At 44.6% G+C, this 13,421-nt stretch overlaps 1 protein-coding gene across 3 annotated transcripts in view; it reads right to left on the bottom strand.

The window, feature by feature from the left end:
* Window positions 1-1,023: 1,023 nt before the first annotated feature.
* The window catches only part of SLAIN1 (SLAIN motif family member 1), a 34,199-nt gene continuing 21,801 nt past the window's right edge, over window positions 1,024-13,421 (bottom strand). For all 3 annotated transcript variants that reach the window (XM_081907320.1, XM_081907321.1, XM_081907322.1), the window contains 4 exons: window positions 12,876-13,223; window positions 7,628-7,783; window positions 5,276-5,576; window positions 1,024-1,193 (listed from right to left, as the gene is read on the bottom strand). In XM_081907320.1, coding sequence (XP_081763446.1) covers window positions 1,118-1,193; window positions 5,276-5,576; window positions 7,628-7,783; window positions 12,876-13,223 — 881 coding nt within the window. In that variant the 3' untranslated portion in view covers window positions 1,024-1,117. The remainder of the gene's footprint in view (window positions 1,194-5,275; window positions 5,577-7,627; window positions 7,784-12,875; window positions 13,224-13,421) is intronic.

Raw genomic sequence — 13,421 nt, 5'->3', positions numbered from 1 at the left:
TTTCACCAAACACAAATGTTAATAAAACATTGCAATTTTATTCTTTATTACAAAGTATCGAAACCCAACCATTTAAGAGACCATCGCATCTTTCAAGTGCAATGCAATTTACGCCCTCTTTATAAATACAACACCCCCGTGATAATAAATTAACATTGGAACAAGGAAATGAGAGACAGGTTTGTGTTGACCAGGAAGTCATGGCAGTTTTGAGCAAATACTTTAGTGTGTGCTCTCACAACATAAACATACAACACAGCTGTCATCTTGTCCATCATGGCCCCAATCCAACAATATATGTACTCAAGAATAGACCTGGCATGTGATGTAAGGGGGAAAAAATACTCTTTTTCAAGTCTCAAGAGAGGGGAAAGGTCTAAATCCAGACACCTCGCCCCCATCTCTCTAACATACACACAGGCCCAAGAACAGGTGAACTGAGTATCACCAAGAATCTGACTGGAACTGGATGTGACTTCTTAAGCAGCTGAAAACCATCCATATTCCCCCATGCAGTTAGAAATATGTGTATGGATGTCTGCATCTGTGCGTGGATAGCTGTAGCTGGATTTGGGGAGATTGGCATGGTTAGAAATACATCTTGAACATAACAGTACGTTACTATTAAAAAGTGGGGGGGGTGTAGATTTATGACACACACAAAATGCTTTGATACCCTATGATTCAAGCAAAATGTGGGTGTGGGTGTGCAAAAATACACTCCCTTGGAAAGGCTACAAAAGAAGAAGCAGGTAAGGATATGGATCTATTTTGCCAATTTGCAAGGGAACTCGTTAAAGCAACAAAAAGTAGTACACAAATCAAAGAGATCTGAACACTGTTATGGCAAAGCACCCAGAAGTCACATTTTGGCTCCCCCCAGTGGGATACTTTATGCATGTGTTTTTAGAAACCTAAACCATAATGCTGCAAGGTTAATTTGACAACACTGCTGTTTGTTTGTTTTTCTGAGCAAACAACTAAGTGTAATATGTTTAGTGACCAACGACAATGACAGAAGAGTAAGAAACAGCCCTGTGTTATTCATCCAGCCTCTCACAGTTATATTTACCCAGCCAGCTGGGTAGGAGAATCTGTATTTCGGCTCGACCCATTGTCAATAGCAGCCATCCCTCCAGTTGCCGTCCCGTAGAGTACTAAGCGAAGAAAGAGGTTTTGGCGGCTGGAGAAAACTGTTTCAAGAAACAAACCATAGTTCAGGGTAAGCATTGGAGAAAAGAGTGACAACACACATTACAGAGAAGAAACTAGTTTATTGATCTGTTGCCTTTCGCAATGAAAAGGATGGGGTCAAGAGAGCCTTTTGACTGCGTGACTGTTCCCGTGAGGAAAGCAGCTGAGGCTATAGCTTCAAAGCACATTTTCCCCATTCATTGGGCACTGCAGGGTTGCTGGCAATTGTAACTCTGAAAGCAGTAAACTACAGTGCCCAGAATTCTTCGAGGGAAAGAACGTACTTTAAAGGTGCAGTGTGTAGGCAGCCCCAGTTATCTATGTTGTGTAGGGAAGGATATCAAGAATCACGATAGGAAGGAGATGTGACAACTCCTAATATCTAAAATGACAGATTCAAGAAACACTAATAAAGAACAGAATTCAAAATTTCTCTTCTACTTCCCCATGGACTAAACCAGGGGTAGGCAATCTAAGGCCTGTGGACTGGATCCGGCCCAATCACCTTCTCAATCCAGCCCACAGATGGTCCGGGAATCAGCGTGTTTTTACATGAGTAGAAATTGTCCTTTTATTTAAAATGCATCTCTAGGTTATTTGTGGGGCATAGGAATTGGTTCATTATTTTTTTCCAAAATATAGTCCGGCCCACCACATGGTCTGAGGGATGGTGGGCTTTTTCACAGCTTAAAAAGGTTGCTGACCCCTGGACTAAACTGCCAACTGCAAACTGAGGAAGGACCACTAGTCTACACCTTGTTGAAACTCCTTTCTTCTCAGCGCTCCCCCACCCCAACATGAAAAGATGCCTAGGCTGCTCGTGGTAGATTTCAGGGGCCACTTCAGAGGAACAGAGGTATTAAATTATAGCTTAAGAGAAGGCAACACACAGTATCTGTCTGTCATCCCTACAGAGTTTGGAAAGATGCTTTAGCCTTCTTTTCATTTTTAAAAATGAACCATCACTCTCAGATAAGAGGCTTCTGATAGTCCCTCAAAGATGGGACTAGGTTTTTCAAATACAACAAGACACATGTAAATTTTATGCAAAGCTGTGTCAGTGGGCTTCATCCACATACAGTGCAGTGGGCCCAGAAAATCCTGACCATACATGTCAACCATGCATCACAAGTGATGAAATATGCGGTGCAAAATTAGTGATTCAAAAGGTTAACAAATGGCAACGCAGAGGCACTAAAAACACTCAGTTTGGTCTACAGTTCATTATTTTTTAAAAAAAGTATTAACAGAGCTGGGAGGTTGGCTGAATCACAAGCTCCATGATGAAGGTACACGTCTTCCAGATTATGTATTAAGTCCTCCTCACGTAACCATTTTACCATATGGTACATGCTAAAAGCATGCTCCATGTACATACCATGCATTTGAAGCACACGGCTTCTCTCAAAGAATGCTGGGAAATGTAGTTTCCCAGCACCCTTAAACTATAGCTCCTACAATTCTTTAGGGGCAGTCATGTGCTTTAAACGTATGGCATGTGCGCAGCCATAATTTGTGAGGTACTGCTAAGAGAGAGACGATTTTCTCAACAGCTGTAAACATGCAGAGTTCCTTTCAAAATATGAGTGAGCTTCAAATCCACCTTTCCCCCTCCCCCACCCTTTCCCCAGTAATTTTGGGAGAAGATAGAGCCCATGCTGGTTCAATCCCTGGCACATCTCGTTAAAGAGATTCAGCAACTGTGTGCCAATGATTCTGCAGATTTCCAGAAAGTATTTTTGGATAGACTGTCCAAGGTAAGAGGTACAGGTTAATATACTTTACTGCCAATTATAGAAGACTTCCCTGCATCTCCCACATGCTACTATTTCAAGAACGATGCAGGTAAGTTCTCTCTGACCCAGTGCTGAACCACCTTAGCGGCAATCCATGCACACAGTTAAGTTGCTCAAATCCTACTGAAGCCAAAGGCATTTTTAAGCTGCCCAGCGGTGCGCCAGAACTTAGCCCTTGGGTTGCTACCTTTAATTACAGATATCTAACATTTAGTAACACTTCATTATCAAACTATCAACACAATTAAAGTGGATGTCGAATTGTTAAATGGCTCTTGGCTTAACGAAACGGGATAACTTAATCAGGGTTCTCCCCAAGGAAATATCGCACTGCAGTAACTGACAGTGTTCCAGCTGCTCCGTTAGAAAAAAACAAAACATAGCTGGTCAGCACAACATGTGACCTACAAAACCAGGCAGAGCTCATCAGCCACAGGAACACAGGGTGATGCCCCCTTCTACCTACCCAAGCATCGTCTGTCTCATCAGGGTCTTTCCCATCACATGCTACTTTCAGTTGGAGATGCCTGAAATTGGTCCTGGGGCCTTCTGCATGCTAAGCACATGTCCTACTGATGAACTATGCCTCCTCTCCAATGCTACGGGCTCTGCTAGGGGTTGAGTGATCTCCTCTATTTGCTGCTCGCTAGCAGGCAGCACTGAGCTCCTGTTGCTCGGTCCCTGCTCCTGCCAACCTAGCAGTTCGAAAGCACGTGAAAGTGCAAGTAGATAAATAGGTACCACTCCGGCGGGAAGGTAAACGGTGTTTCCGTGTGCTGCTCTGGTTCGCCAGAAGCGGCTTAGTCACGCTGGCCACATGACCTGGAAGCTGTACGCCGGCTCCCTTGGCCAATAAAGCGAGATGAGCGCCGCAACCCCAGAGTCGGTCACGACTGGACCTAATGGTCAGGGGTCCCTTTACCTTTTAGCAGGCAGCATTCTGTTTAGTGGGTCGCAGGCTAAGTTTATACGATCCTTTTGCTTTAAAATATTCTTAAAAGGAGGGAGTTGGAAAGCACTTTTCTTATTGTTCTTGGAAAAGTCTGCTGATCAACCCCGCAGAAGAGCAGAACAAGAGTAGGCCTGACTCTACAAGTCAACTGCAGCTTTGTTTGGGCAACTCTCAAAATCTTATCTCCAGTTGGTTCAGCTGCAGTCAGGCAGCGAAAAAAAGAGAGAAAAAGTCTATTTCCCTCAAAAATTACACATGGCACAGCGTAATTATTTCTGAAGTATATATAGAAAGTGTTGCATGAAAGGGACTTATTGCATATTATTAAAGGCAATTTCTCACTCCTTTTTTGCCCGCGGCAGGTGCTTATTTAAAGACTACAACATCCTGTTCTCACATGGGCCAACCAAATATCTGCGGGGAAACACACAGGTGGGACCTGAGCACAAGAGCATTCTCCTTTGCTGAGGTTTCCAACAACAGCTAAATTTGTGGGGAGTGACTCCTCTAAACTAAAGTCTATACTCAGCCCTAGAAAAAGTCGTCATGTGAGGCTTCTATTATGGGCTCAGGTGGTGGCCAAGTGCATCCTTTTTAGGTAGTCCATAAAGGCAGCCCTAAAAGGGACGCGGGTGGCACTGTGGGTTAAACCACAGAGCCTAGGACTTGCCGATTGGAAGGTCGGCGGTTCGAATCCCCGTGACGGGGTGAGCTCCCATTGCTTGGTCCCTGCTCCTGCCAACCTAGCAGTTTGAAAGCACGTTAAAGTGCAAGTAGATAAATAGGTACCACTCCGGCAGGAAGGTAAATGGCATTTCCGTGCTCTGCTCTGGTTTGCCAGAAGCGGCTTAGTCATGCTGGCCACATGACCCGGAAGCTGTACGCCGGCTCCCTTGGCCAATAAAGCGAGATAAGCGCTGCAACCCCAGAGTCGGTCATGACTGGACCTAACAGTCAGGGGTCCCTTTACCTTTAAAGGCAACCCTATGCATGTTTACTCAGAAGTAAGTTGCAACTTGCTTTTCTTTAATCACCCTCCATCCCCTGTAACAGAGTTGGTTATAACTTCAAGAAAAAGTATTGATCTACAACAGACTTGTTAAGCTAAGGCCTTATATTCAAATCTGCACTGTTCAGCCTATATCCATTTGATACCAGTTTAGCTCTCATGACTCTCCCAGAGAATCCGAGCTATTCCAGGGCTGCAAATTCTCACTCAAGAGATGTCCAGCCTCCTCCTGACAGCTCTTCGGAGAGCGCTGATCGCTCAGCTAGCTGTCCAGTTGCTGCATAAATACACTCCAATTTTTCCCTTTAGCAAGTCAACTCCTACCTTCGGATTGGCTGTGCAATTTTGCTCCTCGGTATGCTGCTCCCCCCTATGGCCAGGGAAGGTCTTGGGAGGCCACTGCGAGCTGCAATGCTGGCGTTTGCAGTCTTGTTTGGCATCGGGATGCCTGTGCTGGAGTGTAGCTGTAAGTTGCCGGACAACGGAACACCACCACCACCGCTGCTGCTGCTGCTCCCTTGAACGGTTGGACTGACATAGGCTGTGGCTTTGAGAGGCTGCCGAACCGATATTGGAAAGTGTCCCACACTGTGAACTCTGTGTTGAAGTTGCCCTGGAGAAGGAACTAGAGAAAGGGAGTGCAGAATAAATAAATAAACACCACAAAAAACCCAAGGGGTTACCGGTCTGTGTGCCACAGAGATCCACACACTCCTGAAGGCAACCCTAGACTCGTCAAATGCATTTATAGGTCAAGTACGTAAGACAATAAAGCCAGCCCAAAAGATGGCTTCAGGCTGCAGTAACCTAGAAAGAGACAAGGTTTTGTTCCACGTATGTTAATATTTCCTTGCTGTGTTTTGCTCAGAGCAGCATTTCGCCCTCACAAACCTCCAGTGGAGCAGGATAGACTGAGAGATTGCAGATAGCCAATTACTAGGTTATATTGTTATATGCCAAGTTGTCTCTGTCATTTCGTTTTATTTTATATAACACTTATGCCACGCAGACTTCAACGTGCACCAATAAAAGTACAGTGGTACTTCGGGTTACATATGCTTCAGGTTACAGACTCCGCGAACCCAGAAATATTACCTCGGGTTAATAACTTTGCTTCAGGATGAGAACAGAAATCGTGCTCCGGCGGCGCAGCAGCAGAGGGAGGCCCCATTAGCTAAAGTGGTACCTCAGGTTAAGAACAGTTTCAGGTTAAGAACGGACCTCCGGAACGAATTAAGTACTTAACCCGAGGTACCACTGTATTGTACTACAGTACATGAATTCAGAACCATTTCTTTCCACTTCAGTAGGAGCCGTGGGTGCCTATCCCCTAGAAAACCCTGGGAACTGTAGTTTGGCGGAAGTGCTTCAGATCCCTTGTGTACCTTGCAGAACTACAACTCACTTCATGCATCTCGCGGAGTGAACTCAAGTCCATGGAAAATTATGCCGCAAAATATTGTTTTAGACTTTTAAGGTACTGCAAGGCACTGCCTTTGCTGCAATTCCCAGGGGAAGCAACTATCTTAATCCTAACACTGGTCCCCTAAAGAATTCTGAATTCATTCTAGCCTGTTCCAGCAAGCCAAATTCTTACTCAGCTAGAATTTTAAGCCAGACTGATGTAAATATCTGACACCCTTCAAAAATATTGTCAAGGTAGAACACTGCTACTCAGTATCTGTTACTTCAAAAAACCACATCCCCTCAGCTTCATGTTTCACAGCTAAAAAGTGACAGTACAGATTTAGCAGCACAATCTAAATTTGGCTTGGTACAAATTGTCACTAGGAATCAGCGCTAAAGCACCCAAGACATTATGCAATTCTGCTCTCTGGTGGCATCAGCTGCTGTTTTATTGACCAAGTTGATGGAAAAGTCATACTGCAGCCTCAAGACCTTGAACTACCTTGTTTGGTTGTTTGGCTGAGGGGAAGCTGTTTGAAAGTCACCTTCCAAAAGGCAGAGGAAGAGTGACAAAAAAGTGAAACCCCAAACTACACAGCATTCAGGTACCTTTAAAAAACCAAGAAAGGGGCAAAATAGCACCAAACCACATTTACCCTCTCTCTATATTGATTTTTTTTCTCTTTCAGTTCCAGGACATTTTAACAGGCTAATTGGTTTGGACTTATGTATACATTGCTTGTATGTTAAACAGAACCACACTTGAACCTCGCCACCCCCAATCCTTTATAAAGCTTAGTAACTTGTTCCTGTTGAATGTGTAAAATGGTTTTTTTAAGCACACAAACAATTTTGACCCTTTAGGAAGGCGGGAAAACCCATTAAAATGGCTACAGCTTTTCTAAGCTATACACAAACACATGCTAAGAAAACCCAGACATGTCTGGTATTAAAGGACCACTGCCCATGATTCATCCCAGAATACTGGTGATTTAAAATACAGTGGTACCTCGGGTTAAGTACTTAATTTGTTCTGGAGGTCTGTTCTTAATCTGAAACTGTTCTTAACCTGAGGTACCACATTAGCTAATGGGGCCTCCTGCTGCTGCCGTGCCACCGCCACACGATTTCTTTTCTTATCCTGAAGGTACTATTTCTGGGTTAGTGGAGTCTGTAACCTGAAGTGTCTGTAACCTGAGGTACCACTGTAAAGCGCTGTACCCTGACAGCTTCCCATCCCACAATGAAATATAAAGATTTCACACTTACTGCAGGACTGTATTCTGGATATCCCGTTACCAGCTCCATGCAGATTAGAATCAAAGCTTAGGCTGTTCCTCACAGTGATGGCAGGGCCAACATTGGTACTGAGGGTTGGGGTGCTGGGCATCCGAGCCAAGTTTGGCATGCTCCTTCGGAGCTTGTCTGCAACAAAGGCAAATCATCGTCACCATTAGGAACCGCTTGTGGTCAAGTCGCCTCTCACCCATGTCTCATAACATAAAAAGAAACTCTCCTTGACTGGGCCCAAGGAGAACTTAACGTGACATTCTGTCCTCCACAATGGCAACAATGGCTGCATTTCAGCATAGCAAAATTCTACCTATTCCATTCTCTGTGCCACATCCAGGAGGAGCTATGATGATACCACCACCACCTAATATTCCACAGCCTGGTATGGTGCCAGCGTTTCGGGAAGCTCTTAATGTTTGGACTACTGTACAATCATACCTCGGGTTACAGAAGCTTCAGGTTGCGTTTTTTCGGGTTATGGACCTGCCGAAACCAGAAAATACCGGAACGGGTTACTTCCGGGTTTCGGTGGTTGCACATGAGCAGAAGCACCAAATCGCAACACATGCATGTGCAGACGCACCGCTGCGGGTTGCGAATGTGCATCCCACACGGATCACGTTCGCAACCCGAGCATCCACTGTTATTTTAATATTTTGTTGGAAGATGCCCAGAGTGGCTGGGGAAACCCAGCCAGATGGGTGGGGTATAAATAATAAATTGTTGTTGTTAACTTTCCAGAAGTTAACTTGCTGGCTAAGTAAGGTAATAAAGGCAACAGCCGCTCCGACTCTTTGTTCCCAGTATCTGATATCTGTAGATCTGCCGTCTTAAGAGCTGCAAGAAATTAAGTTAGGGCAAAAATATTTTGATACTGAAAAGCTGAAGGTACCTAGTTAAATGTTGTTTTTGTATTTACATGAAAAACCATAAAAATTATTGGGCAAGTTCAAAGTACTGCCAACAGTAGAAGTGCTATGCACTAACATGGAAGGCAAGAAACCTCCCTGGATGAAGGATAGCTTTTCCTTCAGATTATGCTCATGCTACCTTCAGACTCTTGATTATACACCCGATAGAGCCAATGCGTACATTACTGCAGTCACATATAAGCCTCTTCCCTGGGGATAGGGAATGTGTGGCCGTCAACACCCATTCTTGAACCATCTTCACTTTGGAAACTGAAGACCATAAATCTGCCTAACACAACATAGGACCTCCCCAAGTCAGATGCAGCCACCAGCCATGGACATGGGCTACACAACCATTCTGTTGTTCCAGCCCCAGCCAACCAACAGAACATGAGGTTTGTTGAGCCATCACACAGGGTAGGTCACCAAACCTGGCTTGGTGGGCCATATTCAGTTTCGCAAGTCAAAGGCAACGTAGTATGTACATGACATTCAAACCAGCCACACTGGGGGTGGGGGGAGGGGGCTTCTCCTTCTCCTGCCTTTGTGATTCTGGCATTGCAGGGGGTTGGACTGTAAGACCCTTGAGGGGTCTTATAGGAAGTGGGAAATGCCCACTTCTTGCCCAGTGTGGTGTAGTGGTTAAGAGTGGTGGACTCATAATCTGGTGAACTGGGTTCGTGTCCCCACTCCTCCACATGCAGCTGCTGGGTGACCTTGGGCCAGTCACACGTCTCTGAAGTCTCTCAGCCCCACTCACCTCACAGAGTGTTTGTTGTGGGGGAGGAAGGGAAAGGAGAATGTCAGCCGCTTTGAGACTCCTTCGGGTAGTGATAAAGCGGGATATCAAATCCAAACTTTTTCTTCTTCTATTTGTCATACTGCAGCTAGATTTAACTGCGTGCGCTTGTGTTACAGCCCTGCCAGAAGCTATTTGCCAAGAATGCAAAACTGCACACTGAGAACAATAGTAACTAGTTTACGCATGGCTGCTTGAACCCAATATGCTGCTTTGTGACAAGACTTCCACTTACATAATGGAACTTCCTTCTCCTCTTCTCCCGGATTCAGCCTCCTGCACACCCTCAGAATCTTTTCCCGCGGTTTGGGGGAACCTCAAGAGTAGATCTGGAGGGTGTCCAGGGAGAGGGAAGGCGTGGGAAGTCTCACTGCTTGCGGAGAACACTGCTTGTGCAGCACTGGAAGCAACCCAATATGTTAACTTTCCATAGAGATGTTTGCTACAGTTGACACCAGTCGCAGTGACAATTAGCAGAGTGCAAAGGCATTGGCATGCGTTATTCAAGATCACCAATGGGGTGAGAAGGAAGATGATGAAGGAAAAGGAAGCCATGATAAGCTAAGTAAAGCGTCCATGTTCAAAGGCAGTATACCAGAGTACTCGATGCTGGAGGGGAACAAAAAACTGCCTCCATGTCTTGTTCGTCCATTTCTAGAAGGACCTGCCGGGCTACCGATGGCAGGGATGGTCCTGTGGTGAATCCAGGTGAAGCCATCTGCTTCAGGCAGCACCATGAATGTTGTGGGAGGAAACAGTTGAAGGCAGGGACTGGTATCTGAATGATGCTGCATGTAGCTGGTGATGCACCCAGAGGGAGCCAATTCAGGCAGCGAAATGCTTTGGCCTGACACCAACCACTGAGAGCAGAATGCTGGACCAAATAAATATACAGTCCAATTTAACAGATGTCATCCTAAGTTCTTATGGAAGGAAACAGGTGGGATAAGAAAAAGAGAGAGAGAGAGAATCAGGGTAAGGGGACAGGAAAAACTGCTTCCAGAATGATGCCACTATGCTAGATTAATGTGGGATATAATGACAAAAAGAACAGCAAAACTCCATGACAGATGATCAGATAGAAAAGGGGGAGAAACTTATTTTCTTAGGACTACATTTGCAACACATTTAAACAGCTTCTGGGCACTGATCACCGTGATCACTTATGATGTATTTATTATTCATGCTTATTTTACATAGCTATTAACTTCTAATTAATAATATAGGTTCAGGGACCTGTTTCTACAGCTAGATATTCAGCCTGTATAATTAATGTAAAATGATTGAGAAATAAGAATAATGTTTAACGTTTACGTAGCGCTTTAGGGTGTTCAAAAAAAAAAGAGTCCTGCATCCATAATCACAGGAATTCTTACAAAGCGTATATTATTATTATTCTCCGATTGCAGAGGGGAGCTATAGCACCTGGCTTAAGCCTGCCTGCTCTGTTTACTGCAGAGGTAAAACTGTACAGTGGTGCCCCGCAAGACGAATGCCTCGCAAGACGGAAAACCCGCTAGACGAAAGGGTTTTCCGTTTTGGAGGCGCTTCGCAAAACGAATTTCCTATGGGCTTGCTTTGCAAGACGAAAATGTCTTGCGAGTTCCTGCGGGTTTTTTTTCCTCCCCCCCTCCTTTTTCCCAAGCCGCTAAGCCGCTTAACAGCTGATCCGCTAAGCCGCTTAACAGCTGATCCGCTAAGCCGCTTAACAGCTGATCCGCTAAGCCGCTTAACAGCTGATCCGCTAAGCCGCTTAACAGCTGATCCGCTAAGCCGCTTAACAGCTGATCCGCTAAGCCGCTTAACAGCTGATCCGCTAAGCCGCTTAACAGCTGATCCGCTAAGCCGCTTATCAGCTGATCCGCTAAGCCGCTTAACAGCTGATCCGCTAAGCCGCTTATCAGCTGATCCGCTAAGCCGCTAATCAGCTGATCCGCTAAGCCTGCTAAGCCACTAATAGCGCTAATCCGCTAATGGGCTTGCTTCGCAAGACGAAAAAAACGCAAGACGAAGAGACTCGCGGAACGGATTCTTTTCGTCTTGCGAGGCACCAGTGTATTGGGGGTGGGAGTGCTGGTTCAGTGCTTAGCCTCCAGGCTGCATAAGTGTTGATGAAGCGGATGAAAGTCTGATGTGTGTTCACAGGCAGAGATTGTACAGCAGCACTTCCTCTAAAAACTCACTCAGAGGAGACTCAAAATTTCATCCTGTCCAGCCTACTGGATTCATTAAGATTCAATATAACAGAATTCTGGTATGTGCCATCTTTGGGGGGGATCCACAAATGAAAGATACTGAACCTTCCCTTCTCAGCAATCATACCCAAAGTCGTCCAACAGGTTCTGGATTACGACTAGATGAGTGTTACACTACCGCATCCATATGTAATCAGGGCTCTACACTGTCCCCATTTTCACTAGCTGTTAATAAAACTGTTAAATGAAAAAGGGGGTGGGAATTAAATGTGAATGATAAAGTGCTAAAATATTTTAAGTACTGAAATGGAATTGGGAAAAGTACGTTACATTGAGCAGCAAGTAAAGGAGGGACGAGAAATGTCATAAAGCGAGGTGGGAAGTCAACTTTTCAATTTGTATTCAATTGGAATTAATTTGATGTTGATTTGTTAATTTTTTTGAAAAGCAATAAAAACAACTGGCCAACAAACTATTGTACTTCAGAAAGCATTCTCTTCTGTTTGGCAACCAGTGTTAAGGAAGGCAAGATTGTGTTGTGACAGTTTCCAGTGTGCACTGCTTAATGGGTGACATACAACTAAGTCCTACTCAGAATAAACTGATTGAAAGCAATGAATATATGTATCTACGAAAATCTACGAAAGCAAATATATATATATATATATATATATATATATATATATATATATATATATATATAATATTTCACATTTTAGATCTTTATGAATAGCATTGAGTACTGTTTCTTTGAAAAGGGATTCATAAACTAAACCAAAGATGCCAACTGGCAGACTTAATCTTTACTCTACAGCCTTCTGTCTTCTAATAATGGTGTTGTAAAAGTTTAGCTATTTCCCTAGTAAGAAAAATAAAAGTGATTTATTAAACAGGGATGGGAAAGCTCTGGCCTTTCAGGTGCTGACAAAATCCAACTCCCCTCAGCAACTGGGACGATAAGAACTGTAGTATCACAACAACTGGAAGATCACAGGTTTTCCATCCCTGTTTAAAACACTGAGTGATGTGACCAGCAAGAGAGACAGAGACAGGGACAAACAGACACTGAGGATCTACACTTTAACATTTCACCTCTAAGTTATAATGACTCGGGACATGTGTCCCATAATAGTGGACCATGCATTGGAGACCAGCTTGTGTTCTTCATATTTCCAGCCTCCAGCCACTGCCTAGAGAAGTGAATGCCCACCCGGAATACATAATTTGGCCAAAAGAAATCTGCCTCAAAATTAAAGCTTTGGCACCAGAAGGGCAAAATAAATCCATACATCAGAAAACAGCCAGCCAGCCAACTTTACCTCCATTAATCCTGTTCGGTTGTGGCTCAAGAGGATTTTGGGCTTGAGGAGAGTAACACTGTTGCTGCGGATAATTGTTTGAGGGGAAATATGGGGAAGTCGGGCTTCTCCTGCAGTCCCGTATACTGGAAAAAGTCTGTGAATGGGGAATTCCTCTTTGGAAAGGGGAGCAGCGGGTCAACCGAGGCTGCGGAGGGGGCAGGTGGTCAAATTCTTCCTCTTCGTCCTCAAGGCTGTAGCGATCAAATTCCTGGTCGCTGCTTGTCCCTTTCTTGCTCGAATGGAGAGAGACGCTGGAGCTGTTTCTCGATACAGATGCTGAAGTAGACGCATAATCTTGTCTCAGACCTGTTAAGTGTAAGGAAAAGGCGAGGTGAGAGCCCCAAATGGCCAACATTTGTAATGAACATCACCCCTTCTGCAAGAGTCTGTTTTCGTATGGAAGGCATGGGTTCTGCAACTTACTCCCATGTCTACAAGATGCATGAAAACATAAGGCAAAATGTAAATGCATGCAAGTGGGAAGGAAAACTACGGAACACCAAC

The sequence above is a fragment of the Podarcis melisellensis genome, assembly GCF_964234715.1.
Source record: "Podarcis melisellensis genome assembly, chromosome: 4".
NCBI classification, from domain to species: domain Eukaryota; kingdom Metazoa; phylum Chordata; class Lepidosauria; order Squamata; family Lacertidae; genus Podarcis; species Podarcis melisellensis.
The sequence above is the reverse complement of the archived record's forward strand: the minus strand, read 5'-3'. Positions and strand labels throughout refer to the sequence as shown.